The 19,843-nt window shown below is 41.6% G+C and overlaps 1 protein-coding gene across 12 annotated transcripts; it reads right to left on the bottom strand.

Annotated features, from left to right (window-relative positions):
• pax6b (paired box 6b) lies at positions 1-11,747 on the bottom strand. Of its 12 annotated transcripts, none has more exons than XM_071907050.1 (12): positions 11,723-11,747; positions 10,850-10,879; positions 8,170-8,300; positions 7,776-7,817; positions 7,456-7,686; positions 6,907-7,072; positions 3,118-3,276; positions 2,572-2,654; positions 2,316-2,466; positions 1,333-1,445; positions 817-958; positions 1-86 (listed from the first exon to the last, which is right to left on the bottom strand). In XM_071907050.1, the coding sequence occupies exons 1-12, from the start codon at positions 11,733-11,735 to the stop codon at positions 1-3; spliced, it is 1,347 nt and encodes a 448-aa protein (XP_071763151.1). In that variant the 5' UTR covers positions 11,736-11,747. The 12 variants fall into 12 exon arrangements, with proteins under 12 accessions (XP_071763151.1, XP_071763139.1, XP_071763140.1 ...); XM_071907038.1 differs by having other exon boundaries at positions 10,850-10,873; XM_071907039.1 differs by having other exon boundaries at positions 7,471-7,686; positions 10,850-10,873.
• Positions 11,748-19,843: the final 8,096 nt, after the last annotated feature.

The raw sequence follows: 19,843 nt of genomic DNA, 5'->3' as shown, positions 1-19,843 counted from the left end.
CTACTGTAGTCTTGACCAGTACTGAGACATGTCAGGCTCGCTCCCTGGGACTTGGACAGGGACAGACACTCCAGGAGAGATGAGTCCTGCAGAGACAAAAAGGAACGACATCAGTAAAAATGGCCCAGAAGTCAACATGGAGCACATGCTAAATTAAATGAGTGGATGCACTGTGCACAGTTAGTGTGACAGCTACCACTACTTAGCCTTATAGCACAGAGCATTGTACTTTAAAGGCTTGCAAATAGGTAGAGGAGCAGTGGAGCCGCAATGAGTCACAATGGTCTGCACATGGTTACACAGTAAAATGCTTGCAAGCTCGATAAATTGAGGCTTCGGCAATGGCATTTAAACAGAGAGAGTACAACAGCAAATGAATCAAATTAATTAGCAATTTAGCACAGAGGAAATGTGGCTATGCATGATTAACTCTTCATGACTATAACCGGTATATATGGCTCTCTGTAACAGCATTCTAATGGGGTGGAACTAAACTATGGGCTGGAGTAGTTGGATTGACATGATGGCATCGAGCTGAGATGAAATGAGCTTCGTTCATGCAATTGGAGAAGGAAAATGGCATGCTATGTAGAGATATTGATCCGCAGATCTATTAAGCCATGAAGTTTCTCAAATAGAAGGAAAGGAAAAGGAGGATTGCTATGAATGATTATGAATCAAGGCATGTATGCATGGCTATGCAGTACCCCCTAATTACGGGAAAGGTGGCAGATATTAAATCAATAAATCCATAAGTGTGCTATTTGTTTGCATTAGCTGCCAAGCATGTTGGTAAACAATGAACTTTCTGCCTACCTGTTGAGGTGGTACCAGAAGTGGTCATTGATTGGCTGTTCATATGTGCCTGCATATGAGGGGGCGTGTATGTTTCGTAGCTCCGCCCGTTCACAGGCGGACTGGTAGGCAGCATGCAGGAATAAGAGGAGGTCTGGCTGGGCTATAGATGGGGAGAGAATATTACATTAGCTTCGCCAACCATAGTTTTCAGCTCAGTAGTCTGTACAGCAGGGCCTTTAATGCTATCAGCTTTCATAGGCAGGCCTGTCAGTCAGCAACACCTATGACAGTGACTTGATTTTATTTGCAGATTTATTTATGATCCTATGAGGACTATAAAGGCTAAACTTTAATTCAAAAAATATATATCTTAAGGAAGACTTTGGTTTGGCCAGGCAATTCAATTCAATTTACTCATGCTGTGTTTGATTCCACTCTTCACATTTCATAGAATAATATACTTAAAAGACATCTATCTTTAACACAGTTAATATAGACAAGCATGACTAGTAAGGATCATGGTCATTTACTTACTTGCATAGGTAGGTTGTTTGCCATGGTGAAGCTGGGCATGGGGGGCAGCGCACTGTAGGTGTTTGTGAGTGCAGTGTCAGGTCTGCCCAGCATTGACCCCGAAGTGAAAGACACTGTAAGGATGAGGGAAGAAATGTGATTAGAGCTGCTGAAATCACACAGTGCTTCAGTGTAAGAGACCGTTTCATTAGCGTTAAGTAGTGCGTGCGTAAAGTGACGCCTTATTTGACAGACTGATAGGCCTCGACAGATATGTGGCTCAGGTGATTGACTTGTGAGCATGCGTCTTAGCTCTACCGTTGTGCCCTCGCGCCTGACGCGCTAATTACACAAATCAGCTGTCAGCTGAGAAGTTTTGTTCAACCAACCATCTTTGGTGCTTAAGCCATGAAAACAAAACGAGCAGCGCGTCTTCATGTGAACTAGAGCGCACAGCCAACAAGGCCTCTTCTTTTCACTTCATATTAACATGTAGGCTACACATAGTAATAATTAAAAATCTTCCATATGGATTCTCTGTCAGACGATCTCATGAACAGTGTTGGGTGGCAATGCGTTACTTGTTAGCTACTAGCCTACTTTACAGTACATATATTCGGCTACTTTTCCCAGCTGTGTGGGCTAACAAATTAGTTTCAATTTGAGTAGCAAGATAAGTTACCAATCAAAATAACAAGTCGTTACCGTTATCACCCCCTCTAAGTATCATATTGAAGTTTCCAAAAACTATATTCCATCACCACCCCCCGATGCGTTTTCGTCTTAATTAGTCGTCGTCCTCTTAGCCGACAGCTTAGACAAGCAGGTTATTCCACTACTTTGATTTTTTTGAGAGAGAAAAAGCTGTCAAAGCGCTATTTTGTTCTGATCGTCCACAGGAAATGTAGACTAACTGAGTTTTTTTTAAGGCAAGAGATTTTAAGATTATAAGATATTTTTTTTGTGTGTGTTGGAGGGGTGTAACGGAGACACGGTGTCCCTACCCGGTGTGGTGGGCTGTGGGATGGCCTGGTAGACGCTGGTGCTGAAGCTGCTGCTGATGGGGATGTGACTGGAGGAGTTGTTGGCCTGCCGGCGCTGGTTCCGCAGCTTCTCCTCTCGCCTCCACTTTGCTCTTCTATTTGAGAACCATACCTACACGAAATCACAACAATTAGTTTCAATACAACCACTTTTTTTTTTTATTTTTTTTTTTTACGAGCGCTTGTTTGCAGCCCGAAAAAAAGTGTGTTCACTCACTTGTATTCTTGCTTCAGGCAGATCTATTTTCGCTGCTAGTCTCTCCCTCGCGAAAACATCAGGATAATGAGTTCTTTCAAATTCTGTAATGCAAGAAATCACACAATAAAAGTGTTAGTAAATAAGCAATAAATTATAGGTCGAGGCTAAATGAATTCATATATCAGGGGCGTCAGTTGACTAAACCTTAAGGCAAAGCTCCTGCATCTAATATCATTTGCAACCAAAACTTCTTAACCCGCTAATATAAACTGCATTTCTGGAAACAAATTGGAGCAATGACTGATGATGACTGACAACATATTATTATTTGATCAATGTGATAAATTATTTGACCTATCAAGTCACTGAACTATCTCACTCAGCTTAAAGGGAATTTTATGTTTCTTTTCAATTTGGACTAAGGTGCGTGTATGTCTGTGTGTGTGGTTTATTAATAAGAATAATAATACCCTACTGTGTGATAACATTAAGAAGAGGAAGAACAGTGGATAATATATGCCCGATATAAATATATAAATTATTCATTGATTAGTGCGTCCCGACCTTTTTCCAGTGCTTCAATTTGCTCCTGAGTGAAGGACGTGCGGTTTCTCTGTAGTTTTCTCTTCAGCTGGAGTCGCATCTGTGTCTCATCTGAATCCTCCCCGTTCGAGCTGATGGAGTTTGTGTTCTCTCCTGCACCGTCTTGTTGTTGGCAGCCATCTGCAAAAATATAATAACAATATACATTTAATTAGGCTAATTGAATAATTCATTCTCGCGTCTCATGTTCTATCAGCCTACAGCAAATTATGTAGCCCGTGGTGCGACATCATTAATTACCGGGATTAAAGCCCCTATCGTGGTTGATTTAATTCAAAATCTGAGAAATGATTGCTAATGTGTGTTAATGTTTCAAGATCACATAGGCGATTCCTTACAAAAAAAGAGAAACAATATCCAAAAAAAATGGCTGTGCACTTAACACTGTTTATAAAATATTGTGGGAAAAACAGCCTGGCGAGGGAGAGGCTGCACAAACTTATCGCTTCCCAACAATGGCGTATGTTCTCAAAAGGTTAAGAGAAATGTGACAAGATGTGGCGAGCCCCTTTTCAGAGCCTATGAAATGTATTAAAACCCCAAACTCTCTAGCCCCCTTTTTTAGAGCAGAGCAATGCCTCAATGGTCGTTCCCATATGGGCGTTGGTATAGCCATTGAGGTGACCACCAACTTTTGAATAGGAGAAGACGCTTTTCACAATGATACAATGCCTTCAGGAGTAAGGGAAACCATTAAACTATGGACACAGCCAGGGACGACCAGCGAGCCTTGGTGGGTGTAATATATGGGAGGAGGAGGAGGGGGGGGGGGCTATTGCAGGAGATGACAAAAGGATCCTCTCTCTCTGGAGGCGCACAGGCTATAGTACTTTGGCATTGTGCACACGAGGATCCCAGTCAACAGAGCTTTGAGTCCAGTGTGTTAACCCTTATCCACTACCATCATTAATCACGTCCCCCGGCCAGCTACACGCCAGTCAGGATTTCTGTCTTCAATTGGAAACAAATGAGTGAGGAGAGAGCATGCAACCCCCTGAACAACCAAAATAAGGCCAATCTATTCACTGCTCCTGGTTGTCCGCGGTGGGCCCAAAGGCCCCTTCAGTTGCAGGGCGAGGCTTATCGACTAATGTCTGTCTTGTTGTTGGACATCATTATCACACCGAGAAGTTAATGTGAAATTAAGCAGGGGGTGCGTTGATAGTCACAGAGTGGTTTATGTAATATCTGACTGATGTCTCGCGCGATTGGTCGAAATCAAGAAGAGGCATTTCTGCTTTTGTGTGCAGATTGCATTTGCATTTTAGGCATTTAAGCAGGCCCTTTTAACCAGAGCGACGCACTCTGAGTGAGGAGGTGCAGTGCCTTGCTCAAGGACACTTCACCAGGACACAAGGCTGTGGCTGGGATTGAACCTCAGACCTGCTGCTTGCGACTAGGCCGCCGCCTCTTGAAGAGCAAAGACATTTACTAGTCTCAAATAACTTAATTTCTCTAAATTTCCAATTTTTTTTCCAGATTTTAGGAAATAGTTAGAAATTATGGGAATAGTTTGCACAGTCTACACAAGTTGCACTATTTATACATTTGCTCATAATTCTCCTGCAGGGTAAAGTGCATCATGCTTGCCGTAGGCCTGACAAAGGTTTGGTGTAGCTAAATGTAAAAGTCTTGTCGATTCATTGGGGGAAACCTGAAAGTAGATACGACAAGTTTCTTGACAATTTTCTCTGGCTGCAAAATAGGCTAAAGTATTTTTCTATAGGCCAATAGTTTGCGTCCACGCTATTTGTTTCTTCACTGCGGATAATCCATAAAAAGGAGTGAATGTGCAGCCTATTATCCGTCTGCCAGACCCACTGACGCTAGGTTGGGATTTGTTTTCTTTATAAAAGCGCTGGGAAATAAACTCATTCTTTAGTATCACGATGTCTCAACCAGTGAGGCGGAAAAGCAGCAAAAGAGATACCGAACCAATTGCGGCACCTTTCAGCTGCTGAGACCGGATCAAAACACTCTTGAGAAACCGCTTAAAACTGAAAGAGAAAGTGAGAGACTAAATCCTATAGACGGGATTTAGTGCCATATAGCCAACGAATGAGAAAGAGAAAGAGATAAAAGACAAAATCGGTAAAGAGTTTTATTCTTTTCTCTTTGGATAGAGTTGTCTTCTTTGGGGCCCTGTCACTCTCCATGTATCCATTATATCTGCTCACTCGGTTGTCGCATGGAAAACATATTTTCGTTCCCCTGAGACAACTGGCTTGCCTAAATGCTTATTCAATTAAAAACAACAATCAAATAGCAAACGTGTAACAATAATACTACTAATAATAAAAATAATAATAATAATATTGGATGGTAAGTAATAAGGAATAATAGTAATAATAAATAGTAAAAGAAATAGCAAGTAGCCTAGCCTAATTAGTAGTAGCAGTATTTAGGGAATAGAGTTAGGCCTAATATAATTTGTGCTGATATAATAGCAGCAACAACAGTATAACTAAATAAAATAAATAAGATAGATGTTATTCTATTAATATAATACTAATATTAACAATTAATACTAGGCCTAATTAATATCCAATAATTAATATAATAATACAAATAATGATAATAATAATAATAATAGCTATCATTGTTGTTGTTGTTGTTATTATGATATTATTATTATAACTTAATAATAGTAATACAATAATGATTTTATTTTTAGTAGCCAAGTAGTAATGTGTTTCCAAAATGAAGTTAATCATTTTAGCTGTTAATATCCTTTCCGCTTTACTGCTTGTTGATAACAGCCCCACGTGTCCAAATGGTCATCAAACAAATGCAAATTATTATTTGCAACGAATGAATTCCAGCACTTGCATTTTCCCGTCCTGATGAATATAAAGCAGACATAATGCTTCCTTGTGAAACTTGTTTCATGAATGAATTTCAGAAGCAAAGAAAACGTGCAGGTGGGTTTCTTAAGAAAACCTAATTTCTGCTTGTATTTGGCCAGTAGGCCGACAGGAACTCCCTGAAGTGGAACATTTCCATAGCAGCCTTACCATCTCCACACTCCTGCATGTTGCCATAATGAGAGACAAAGCCCTCTCTAATGAGCAATTACACGTAGTGCGGGCCGTTCCCATAACCAATCATTGCGTGTGAAGGAAAACATTCCTTTGTACTAATATCCCCGCACACAGCTTTCCAGCGCTATTCCCCATCAGGAGGGGAGGAAAATGCAGGCTGTTGGATGGACACCTCCGCTGAAAGGACAAGCCGCTGTCACGCACATCCATGTCTGGGACAGTAGAGGCATTCAGACTGCATGCATGGCCCATGACATCCTCTAATCGACTAGTCTTAATTGGGGGTCTTGTTCTGTTCATCAAAGCATGCCAATACAATACCTTCCTGAAATAAGGGCCGTGGACCGGGACCTTAAATGTAGCAGTGCAACTGGAATATTACCCCACCAGAAAATATTAATAATCATATGTGCCACTGTATGGTGACCTTTGTGAAGACCTTATGAATCCAGCCTAAAACAACCGCTTTGTCACATTCAAAATAATTGAGACTGTGCTTTTAAACATGTAAGTCTAACAAATTTGTAATTGTGGTTTTAAACGCTTGTGTGTCAGGTGGAGATCCCAAGTGCCAAATGAGCGGGGTCTAAAGGCCCAGTCACAGTTCACATGTATCCCACTTTCATATGCGTTAAGCAAATGTGTATATCGATACAGTTGTACATGCGTCAAGGTGTCTTTATTGCCACTGTGTGATAATGAGGCTCACCTTGGTTGGGCTGCCCTGGCACTGATGTTCCGGGGTACCAGCCGGGCCGGGTCCCCCAAGTTCCTGTCTGACCGTTGAGCATTCTCAGCTTGTCATACATGCCATCTGCGCCCATCTGTTGCTTTTCACTAGCCAGGTTGCGGAGGACTCTGTTTATCGATGACACCTGAATGACAAATAAAACACGATAGAAGTGAGGATTAGGATTCGTCTCAGTCGCAACGGCAGAGCATTGTTGTCCTGTAGGCACGCGACCTCTCACCGACACAAAGATGTGGGTATGCGTGTGCGCACAGGTTCACGTCATGCATACACACACCTTAAAAATAAGCAGGTCAGGACAGAAAGATGCAAAAAAAATAAATAAAAGCACAACGGGTTCCTCATGACTAATGTTTGGGTGATCACATGTATGCAGTAATACGTGTCCCTACACTTTCAAATGCAGTGTATATAATAAGACTGAATGGTTGGTTGCCCATCACTTTTTCCTCCACTGCACGAGAAAAGTCATTTCATGTGGCAAATTAAATCATGCACATAACTTACAGTCAATACACTTACGCTGGGTATATTGTCGTTGGTGCAGACCCCCTCCGACAGAAGTCTGTCACGGATCTCCCACGCAAAGATAGACGGGCACTCCCGCTTGTACTGCGCGATTTTCCCGACCACCTCTGGAGTGGCGACCCTGGGCTTGCTGCCGCCTATTGCTCTCGGTCTTATGGAGCCAGTTTCATAGTATCTGCCAAGAATCTTGCTCACACAACCGTTGGACACCTGGATAGAAAACAACAGACACAATTCACATACATTATTTAGGACTATTTGCGAAATTTTTAAGATGGCTCAAACAATTATCAGCTTACGTTTTCATTGTCCAGCACTTGGACTTTTGCATCATCATGGGTCTATAAACACAGAAAATATGCCTTGAATGGTATATTAGGCACTCTCTACAATAAACCTGTTCTTGATAAGAGCAGGCAGGCTATTTTCCTTTTTCTCGGCCTCATTACATTTACAGCGGTACTTAAGAATAATTTTATTGTCTTCAAAAAAAACTATCAGAAAATATATAACATTTAGGCTACAGGCAACATGGATTTTATGTGAATATTATACCATAATGCCACTCCTATTTTGGATTGTTTTGCTTTATTTTTAAAGTAAGCCTACAGAACTTGGAACGCATGCATCTAAAAGAAAAAGCCTATATAAGTCAATTTCCTATGCAAAAAAGAAGAGAAGTGTCCTTGTCACCTGCAGTATCCTGGAGATGTCGCAGGGTCGAGCACCACTGTGTGCAAGTTCAACTATTTTCTGCCTGGTGGAGTCCGGCAGTGGTCTACCATTAACAAACACACCGCCAAGCTGGTTTACGCCACTGTGACCTAAATGGAGACAAAAGCATCGCAGTCATCACACCATATTACGAGTCCAATAAAAGCATATGTGATCAAGCAAATGATTTTCATTTAATGGTGAAAAGAATGGTATAAGCGTTCAGGATAACCGAGTTAAAGATGAAACATGGAGGGAGTATAGAAAGGAAGGTTAATTGCAGTGGGCTTAAAAAAAAAAAGTTAAACTGTCATATAGTATAATTATAAAAAGCGTCTTAAATTGGGGTATAAAAGTAACCGAATAGTTTAACAAATTGTTAATCCCGCTCGGTACAAGCTCCACTCGAGACAATCACTGCGCAGTAATTCAATAACACATGCAGGACATCGATTAAGCGTCAGTAGCTTCAAATGAGCTGGACCAAAAACATCTCTATTCAACTAATGAAATCAACAATTCAGACGATCCTCTGCCCCGAGGAAATTCTAACAAGCCTTTAACAAAACGGCAAAAAAACACTTCGGAATTAAAACGTTTGCACCGTTATCCATCCCTTCATACAATTACGCATCACCAAGACGGGCACCTCACTCATAAACTATCCCCAAAATAATAATTACGCATCAGCAAGACGGACACCACATATAACACCAGCACTAAAATAACAATATAATAGGTTATCATCCAAAAATGTGGCTTTTGGTAAAATATCTGTAAATCGGAAAGTCCTTTCTATGATAGTTCTGCAAAGCACAGCATAATTACGCATCACCAAGACGGGTATCACATAGGATACAAGCCCTAAAATAACAATGTTTATAATATGCTATCGTCTAAAAGTATGCGTTTTTGGAAAGTATTCGTAAATCTTACTATGGTAGCCCTGCAAAGCACAGAATAAGCCCGCAAACCTGAAGCCAAATGGGAGAGCTGACTCCCCGGAGTGCCTGAGCTGCTCTCTGTTTCTCCGCTCCCTTCCCCTGCGCTGCCGCCCGGTACATTGACTCCGGGAGCAGAGGCTCCTTAGCAATAAATAAGCTCCAAATATAGAAGAGGGGGAAAATATGATGAGCCTGCCTGACATTTGTCTTTAAAATAAAGCTAGCTGCACGTCAAGTTTGAGCTTAATTTCTGGAAATAGGCGGAAGTCGCCTCGGATCATGCATGGGAGGCTAATTGAAAAGATCAGTTGGAGCACTTGTGGCAGGCATGTCACTTTATGACACCGCTCTGCTTTTGAAAATCGCATCGTCACGACAAATAGTAGCATGATAAAACGACCCTTTCTGTCTGCATTTGGATATCACTCAGACAAAATTGGACGCTACTCGTTTACCCTCCGAGGGAGACTTCGTTTTAAGGTGGCCAGGGGCTACGCGCGGTCACAGAAACGAGGGCGCGCCTAGATTCTTAACATATTAAAACTGACATGCAGTTTTTTCCCCTCTTGTTTGTATTTGACAACAAATGCTCACAGCCACTGCAGTCCTGTTGTGTGCAATCGGTAGGCTGTCTCTGCACAGAAATATGTCACAGGACTCTGCTTTAAACTGTAGACTTTATTCTTTATAAATGGACAAAAGGGCCTATATGCGCACGAGCCATGTGGGCCTATAGCTGTTTGGAGTAAAAAAATAAATCTGTTTAACTGAGTTACACATCCCTTTTGGCCACTACGTGTAATAATCTTCCAACGTGGATCTGATTAATAGTAAATCCATTATCATCCCTCTTGCTCTTTGGTAATTCCAGGATTAAGTGGAATTAATAGACTTCTTACGCTGAAATTGGCCTGCCCGCATTAAGCAGTCGTGCTCTGCGGGTTTTCCAGGGCTGCTCCATCACCTCTGATTTATAACTATCATATAAATCCTCCAGATCGATAAAGCCGTCAGATAAGGACATCACATAAAAATCAAACTCTCCTAAGGTTAAGTCTTAATCATGGCACAATTCCCTAAAGTGCCCAGAGTCGATCTCGCCCGCTGGCGCTGATTATGCGCCTTGTATTCTATTGCAAGTCGACTAATAGGAAAACATATGGTGTCAATTTGGACGCTCCCCACCATATACACCCAGGAGTTATTAGCACAAAAGCCACCGAGGCCGTCGCGACCTTTAGACAACCCAAAGGGCCGGGCCCAATGATATCTCCTCGGCAATTCGCACCAGACATCACACGCCAAGCCAGGGGAGCATCCCATTAACATCAATCCGCAGCAAAGCAGGAGCAGAGGGTATTGTACGCAGCTTTGATAAGGCCCCATCATCTCAATAATGGACAACTGGCAAGCAAAAATCCTCCGTGATTGCGCAATCAAAGCATAGTGCTAAGGCCTTGATACTGAGAGACTGTAAGCCCACAGAATTAGGCTTGCCTGTTACCAGCTTTTAAAAAAGTATTTTTGCTGTTCATCATAGATCACCTCATACATGTTTCCCAAATGAATCACACCTCCAGACATCAAAACAGTCCAACTTTGTCACATGGTCTAACATTGGATTCAAACAGTAGAATTTGACTAATGCGCACAGTTTACAGCACAGACACGTCATCAAGGTGAGGAGAATAATAGGAGGAAATCATTCCACACACCTTCATCACAGATGTCATACACCTCTTGTCCAGCAGCAAGAGAGAAAATGTTTCATGTTTATCCTTTTTGTTTCAATACGCCAGTAATAAGACAATATTAAACTCATGGGCCATTTTAAACACAGAGGCCTTATGGCAAAAGCAACTGAATCTACGATGTTTGTTTTTTTTTCCTGATTGGCACCCACGACAATATGGTTGTTAATATTTATCTAGCGCTGAGTTGAGTCTGCACCTAACAGTGAGGCCTGCAGTTATAATATGAGCATTTTCTTTTTAGTTCCTGCTGTCTGTCCATGAAGAATATGGACTAATCTACATAAGACATTATTGCTATTCCTCATGTTTCATGCAGGGCGCTTCTCTACGCAGCTAATCTTGTATGCAGCCTGGCAGCCAGCTCTAACGCTAATGCAGACGGCTGTGCAATTATTTAATACCAACTCAAGCAGAAACAAAAATCTCCCTTTCAACCCAACCCCCTCTATTCTCTCTCTCTCTCTCTCTCTCTCTCTCTCTCTCTCTCTCTCTCTCTCTCTCTCGAACAGGACGACATATGATTAACTTGTTCAATAATAACTTGCCTACCTATCATTGCAAAGAATAAATTAACAGCAATGAAACGGCCATCAAACAACTGAGAATATTTCGCCCCACCTCAAAGTCATGCAAATATAAGCCTAGATATATCTATATATATTTATTTATTTTTTCCCCAAAGTTTTCCAAAAGCACTGTCAATATAAGTTATTGTGTATTAACAACCAGTGCATAATGTCAGTGGGTGTTGCTTCCATGCAATCATATTAGAACTTGCGGTTGTTATCACAGTTTCAAAACAAAAAAAATAAAAAATATGTAAAAACAACTTACTGTTCTGCATCATTGAGGCTACGCCAGACTCCCACGTGGCTTGGTTGTGGTATTCTAAGCATCACAGGGAAATAACAAAGCTGGTTAGCATCAAATCACAAACCCACATGTAAAAGCTTTACTGTCAAATGATTTGCAACATTTTTACAAAGATTTCTCATCTCGTTCAATTTGAATTTCAAGCAATTTTGCGGATAGTCTGGTGCTTAAACCATATTGGTGTGTTATCAATTTCACAGAACTGTTAAATCCTCAGTGTATGTATGTATTTCAGTATTAAACTTGCCTGGAAACAGAGTTGTCTGTCCACTTTATAACAATTTAGTCAATCATCTGCCGTTTTCACTACTTAATGTCTCCCTAGGACAAAGCAAAACAATATATTAGTACAGCCACAGCTATACTGATGTAGCCTACTTAGACCTATCTGCATGTGTGCCCTACATTTAGAATTAACCTAAATGTTGCTGCCAAACTAATGAATTAGAATTGACGCGGGACACTTATTTTTATTTATTTATTGACTTATTTAATCTCTGTTAGGCCTATTTCCAAAAGCAACTGGCAAAATAAATTCAAACAAAACAGCCTCGCCATGATATTGGGCCTACAACTCCTTTATAGCATTACGCACCGTTTCCTGGGTTTCTTTCAAAGGTTTTGTTGTTGTTGTTTTGTTTTGTTTTCTACGGGCTCATAAACAGCAATCAACTCTCATCGTGTCTCAGCAAGAGGCTTATAAATTCTTTTTTTTTTTTTTTATTTTTTTTTTTAACTAGATAACCCTCCTCTTGTGGACTCTATCGGGGAAACTGTACAGTGACACACGCTGTCTACCTCGCCTCACTGCTCTGCAAAAGTCCCAACCAGGAGGGGGTAGAGAGCTGGTGTACAAAGCCTGCTGGACTCCAACAATGCTCCCCCTTTTCTGCCTCCGTATACCTCAAACCCGGGGCGAAAACTCGGCCTCCGCGACTAGAAACACACAGCTTCCCCACTAAACACACCAACAAGTTCAGATTAATACAAAGAGCCGGAGGCATGCATCCACCCCCTCCGGGAACACACACACACACACACACACACACACACACACACACACACACACACACACGCGACCGTGACCCCGGTGCTACTAGTGCGTGAATGTGGGTTTTGTTTGCCCTGCTTTTAGAAATAAAATTTGTAAAAAAGTAATTTCTTGTTCTAAATATTTGGTAGTTATTTTGTGTTGCTGGTGCGGGTTGTAAAGCGGTTTTAAAGACACAACAGCTCAGTAGGGCGCTCAATTGGAAAAGACAAATGCAATAAAGAAGCTATTGAATGGGGGACAGATAAAAAGGGGGCCAGGGAGGGAAAAGTCTGAAGTTTCATTTTCTCCCTCCACGCAAAGTTGTGTTGTGTGCTGAGTCGTATAGTCTAATACTGAGTCTAACACACTGTGTTTAGTCCAAGCAATGTCTTGTGAGATGCATTTGGGCCGCACTGCGTTTGGATTGCAGCCTTTTTCTTGTTTAAACAAAATAGGCTGCTCGGTCATTAATCAAATTCAGATTCCATCACATTGGCCCACATAGCCTAAGTTAGCCTATTTAGCATAACCTAAAATGCCCGGAAAGCAACCAACAAGGAATTCAAATATTATTAGTATCTATGCGTAAACGGACAGTTATAAAACACACACACACTAACAGCCAATTAAGTAACAATATCTATCATGTCGGCGCGTTTAGTTCCTGGAGAAAGTGGAGTCCAGTTTGTAGCTTTTAGCCTCGTAAGGTCCAAGTGGTTAATCATTTATTTAAGGTCGAAAGCTCAAACGTTGTTGTCGTTGAGGTTAACTAAGATCTAATCTGCATTTCTTTTCCTTTAGTAATCCGTAACAACAATGTCTTAATTCAACATGGTTATTCTGGCTGCTGGGTCCTGCGCTCACAACATTCATATGCAGAAATAGTCTATATAGGCTAGGCCCTGCTTCTGCAACAGCACGATGGTAAGTTACAGGCTAACAGGGCAGACATGAAGTTGTCTTGAAACATTTCCCACTCATAAGCAGGCCTATTTATTTGCTATTATTAGTTGTAATTATTCGGAGTATGTAGCCAACAAAGAATTATTTAGTCTCAGCTCAGAAGATCAACAATTCTAAATTTATTTCAACATATTTTAGGCTATCAGTCTATTTTGTTTAGCTGAACTATACTGAATTTATCTTATAATTGACACATTTAAATAATGCACAATTAAAAGTAAATAAATTAACATGTTTTATTTTATATTTTGACAAAATATTGTAAATGCAGCCAAAATATCTAGCCATATTTTATGTTCACTAAAACACCGGAACGTGTGAATAAATTAAATTAAGGTTTTGATTACTATAGGCCTGTCATGATGGCAGTCTCACTATTCTAATAAACACTATAGCCTAGCCGCTAAAATGCAAATGTAATTTTATTCGCTGTCATAGGTTGAAATGGCTTGAAGAAAGAAGAAAAATATAAGTTGTGTTTGACACACAAACAAAACAGCTAAAAAAAGGGCCTCCTCCTCCCCAAGTGGTTCTTGGAGCTTTTTTGAGAAGGCGCTTGGGTGACTCGCCTGCATGAATCAATCTGACACCTTTCCTCAACGGGTCATTGCGCCCCATTCTCCACGATGATCACTGTCCTGGCCCAACGTGACTTTTTACTCTTTGCTGTCATAAATAAGCGGTAAGCTATCCGTAGGCCTAAACACAACAACAAAATCGAGCAGATAAAACAGACAGAGAAGCTAAAGGCTGTTCGCACTTTGAGGGTCCAGTCAGAAGATAGGCTGCACACTCCCAACGATAATACATCCAACCTCAACACTGAGCCTGAGCCTGTCCGATAGTCAGTGGCCTACAGTAATAATAATAATCACAATAATATTAATAACAACAATAATAATAATAATAAATCCGAAATGTATTATATGTAGGCTACCAAATATTAATGCTGTGATTTAGCAGCACAGACAAACTTTTAGTGAGAGGATCTCACCTTTTTGGGGCATCCTGCGTCGTTTGTCAAAGTCCTTGGCAAATTATAGCCTATAGTTCTCCACGCCACAGAAAGAGAAAAAATGCGGATCAGGATCAGTCTCTTTCGGAAGTTTAGAAGAGGAAAAATTAGTTTCCAGTGGTCTTCGGCGGAGACGGAGGGGATATCCCTGCGAAGGAGACAGAGATTGACAGTGAACTCAGATGTCAGGACGCACGGAGTTTGGCGAGGATGTGCGCTGGCGTGTGAGAGAGCGAATGAGAGAGTCGGAAAGAGAGAGAGTGGGAAAGAGAGAGAGAGAGGGAGAGAGAGAGAGAGAGAGAGGGGGGGGGGAGGGAGAGGGAGGGAGAGTGGTGGTAGAAGGAGGGTGGGGGTAAGAGAATGAACACACCTATGCTGATTGGCGATGGAACAAGTGTATTAATGTATGTGTTCCTAGTCTGCTGTGTGCGCCTCGCCTCGCCTCCCTCCACCGCTCTTCACTGGCCCATTAGCGCGACCCGACCTCTGTCATCATCCCCCATATAAACACTTCCCCCTGCGCCACAGCCAAAGCGGGAAACGGGGCCGAGCCACAGAGAGAGAGAGAGAGAGAGAGAGAGAGAGAGAGTGAGAGACAGAGAGAGAGAGCGAGAGGGAGTCTCGTCTTCCCAACCCACTAATCAGCCCACGCATGCAAATACCCTGCGCTCACTTGCTGAATATTGCCCTATGCAAAGCAACTGCCTCGGAAATGCCCATTGGACGGAAAGCTCTATTCTTCCAGGCTGAATTGGGTCCGCGCAGGGAATCTCAGGCATGTTCAGCTCCGACCTGAGGGAAGCCTGCGCTGCTAGGGAAGTGAAACTAGGAGTGGAGCAATGCACACGTGAATGTTCGAGTTAATGCCACCAAATTAAAACTACGAAGACCTGCAGTGTGTATTTCGCCAAGTAGGATAGTCGATGCTTTATATGTCTAATGGTACACAGCTGCATCTAAAGTAAGATAATTATAGTGTTTAAAAGTTTTGCGAAATGGTGCAAATGCCATCTTTGCTTTCTTGTTATGGCCCTGCATTCATGTGTCTAATGTAGAGGGAAATAATAAGGTGCATGTCGAACTATGACAGTGATCATCATGAGGAAAACACCACCAATAAAGACAAAAAACAATAATATCTTTTAGAAAGGCATTAACTTCTGCACCTTTTTTTAAAAAAAGATCATGTCCTCATACAACTTACATCAGTTTTACACTACTCACTATGATGTAGGCTATACTATTAATTTATGACATTAAGATTTAGATCAGTCTAAACAGGTGGGTAAACTCTATTTACGCAAATAAAAAAGTGGTTAAACAGTTTTTAGGGGGGTTTAGGCTCCTCTACACCCTGCGAGGTGACCTCTGCTGCTGCATGGAAACTAAAGACAGTTGAGCTGGGAAGAGTTCCTCGCTGCCTATAAGCTCTAAATGGGAACATGTTTACTTTGTGTATCTAGTGCACTTGAAAATGGCATGGCTGCTCTCACCCACTAAAAACAATGAAAACTTTCACCACGTGCTTTTGTTGACTCTTTTGGGTATCACCTTCTCTGAATAGACTTACCCCTCCTGTCAACAAGAACACACACACACACACACACACACACACACACACACACACACACACACACACCAACATGCCTAAAGAGCGCCGCGTTTAGGCAAGCTCCGCTGCTTTTTATGGACACATTTGCGAGGCGAGGCAACGTCACTCCTGCGACCTGACAGCAAATAGCACGCGTAAATAAAGTAAAGCAAATGACTGTGTAGCCATGACCACACGCTCCCAAACTGCGCTGGTTGAATGACTGGCTATTAATGCACACCTCAACGCACCCAAAAGCAACCCCTCTGTGCCCGTGTTTGAGCATACACCCGGAGCTTGGGCAGCACCAGTCTCCGCACTGAGGATCCCCGCCGCTCATTCCAAAGGAGGAGAACCGAAGGGAAGAGAATGAGGGCTGTATGGACGTGGAAGCCAAACTAAAGCAGAAAAAGGGGGTGCATGAAAGGGCAGAGAGAGGGAACGACATGAGCAGGGGGAGGGGAGCGAAAGAGCTCTTGTTTTTTTTTTGTGATTTTTTTTTTTTTTTTTTCGGAGGGGTAGGGGGGGCATGAAATGAAGTCATGGAGGCCTACACTTGACTTCCTTTGACATGTGAAAAAGTAGGAGAAGTCAGAGCTCATCAATAAACCACTTCGGAGGTGAAAGAGGGCTCCCTAACAACCATCGCATTCCTGACTATGGGTTCAATGAGTAGACAAACGACGCTGCCAGAGAGAGAGAGGGAGAGAGAGAGAGGGAGAGAGAGAGAGAGGGAGAGGGACTGCCCGGCTTGAATGGGGCCCTCAGTGGGCCGGCGAGATAATGAGCTGAGAGGACCGGCTCAAACTGTCACCCAGGGTCCCGCGGTGAGGAACAACACTCTGGCCAATACTCCTCCATCAAACAACCCGTAAACTAAACGAGCACATTCATCTGTTTCTCCTTCTGCATTGTTTCTACTCACTTAGACTGGTGGCTTAGCCTATAGGCCTACCTTGAATGGCCGCAGCCTATAGTATCAGCTAGGGGGTTCCCAAACATTTTCGCGTCAAGGACCCCCAAATAGATGGGCTATGCATCTATGCGTTAGACAACAACCCCCCCCCCCCCCCCCCTCCCCATCCTCCTCCCCCGCTCCATTTGATACGATTTTGTCCATCTGAAAAGATTGTTGTGGTTGGTTATGATGTAGTAGAACTGCATAACTGTCAATACTTAAAGTGAGAGTGAAACCTCCAATCAAAACAGTCATCCTTATGCAGTCTCAATTAAATAATACTGAAGTTTAACTATTCCACGGTGTGCTGGAGCCCCCCTCAAGGACCTGTGGAGGTCCCCGGACCCCACTTTGGGAACCACTTGCCCTATATAATGTTCTACCCACCGGAGATGATCAGAAAAAAAGTAACCTACCTGGACTGAGTTTATGCCTGGTAGACTGGCATGATCTACACAATAAAGCACAACCAGTGGAGTGCTGATTGCAGAGCCAAACTTGCAGCCCCCCGCAGTGTTTAGTTTCACTACATGCGTCCTCACGTCAGTCAGCCATAGTGACTGTGGCATGGCCAGCTGCATGTGAGCTGTGGGACTGCTGAAGTACCAACCCAAAGCTCTGTAGTCACATTATTGTTTTTTTAGTCATAAGTAATACAAGTGTTAATCGAAATATGATCATCTTTTTTCTCGACGCCACACTTTTACTTGACATTAACACATTCACACGAGCTCAATTGTGTAAAAAGATACTGCATGCTGAAATTGTTTTGTGCAAAGAAATTAAAATGCACATGACATCTCGTCAGATGAAATGCTAATGGGAATGTGATCTGTAAAAAAAAACAAAAAAAAAACAGCCTGGATTCATACATAGTAGATTTTCTTTAAATGCTCGTGTATTAGCAATAGCCTGCTCATCACTTTGTAGTGTAAATGTTATTGCCACTCACTTGTTACAGACTGCAGCTGTCAAAAATTCACACCACTAACCTGCTTCACTGAAAGACAGATTCCCCGATGAGTGTGTCAAGTAGTTTTCTTTGGAAACAATACCTCCAATAGGTTATTGATTTCTTTAGTTAAGCTGTAAATCCGCTCCGAGAGCTAATTCGTTGTCTCTATTCTCAAGAGATTTCTGTTTTTCCTCGCCCTCACTTGCATGCCAAGCAGGCCTACAGCTTTATCAGCAGTTATCCTCTGACTCAGATAAAAACCTTGATGGAAAAAAACATATATTTTTTCTTATTCCTCTGTTTTAGCTTCTGTAAGGGAGCCTCGATAGCTGTAAAAGTGTCTGAAAACGGGATAGGCTGATGTTGGAAAAGCAATTAGCCCAATTCGGATTAGCAGCAACTAATGTCACAGGCTCTGAAAGGAAACCCTAATCTTGTCGCTATTTTCCCCTGAGGCAAAGTGGTATTTGTACCCCTCTAAAAACTTTTAAACACAAAAAAGAGAGAGAAAAAAAATCATAAGGGGAGGGAGCTGGGGTGGAAAACAATGACGTTGTTTTTGGACAGGGACAGGGATGTAGTGGAGGGTAAACCCACCAAATTTAACTTTTATTTGTGGATTACAATTTATTCACATTTACAGACTGACACAAATCTTTATGAGATAAATTCATGGTGTAGCTTACATAGTAAGTGGTGTCAAACTGATTGAATCTATAGGGATTTGGTCCTTTAAGAAAAAAAAATGTTTTTTTTTTCTGAAAACCATGATTGATTTTTGTTTATATTGGTGGTTGTTTGCCTTTGTGATGATCACCCACTGGAGGTCATAGTTTACACACCTTTTGATTTAGCACGACATCACTGGGGAGGTCTACTGGAAAATATTACAAAACATGAAAGGTGACTGAGCTGGGTCCCTCTGATTTATAGATCAGAAGAAAAAGAGATGACCCAGGGAGTTTTATCATCTCTGTCATTTTGTAATATTGGGGCAGAAGAGTCTTCAGGGAGGACGTGCCACCACTGGACACAACCCCCTGTTTGTTCTGCAGGACACTGCTCCATGCACATTTATAATATGACTTACAGTTATTGTCTCCCACAAATCACCTCCTGAGCAGAAAGAGTGTCAGACAGCTGACTGTGGCACATTAAAAGTGATTATAGTTATAGGCCTAACAACAACTTCACCTGGTTTATAAACTGAGCTGAGCCAATTAACAAATCCATTTTCAAAACTGTCTTCCCCTTCTTGCCTACTTTAGATTATTATTATTACTTGTACTTGTATTAATAATAATAACAACGATTATTATTATTAATATTAATTATTGTTGGTATTATTATTATTATTGTTGTTGTTATTGTTATTATAATTATTGTTGATTATTATTAATGCTATTATTAGCTAATTTTAGCTATCAGCTATCGGATTATATTGTTGAATTAAATTATTACTATATGATTAAAGCAATATAACAGCAACAACAATTTTATTTTTTATTGTTATTATTGCTAATATTATTGCTATTAGGCTATTATCACAATTCCTCTTCTTCCTCTT

Source organism: Centroberyx gerrardi, chromosome 1 (genome assembly GCF_048128805.1).
Source record: "Centroberyx gerrardi isolate f3 chromosome 1, fCenGer3.hap1.cur.20231027, whole genome shotgun sequence".
Taxonomy (NCBI): domain Eukaryota; kingdom Metazoa; phylum Chordata; class Actinopteri; order Beryciformes; family Berycidae; genus Centroberyx; species Centroberyx gerrardi.
This window is presented reverse-complemented; position numbering and strand designations above follow the sequence as displayed.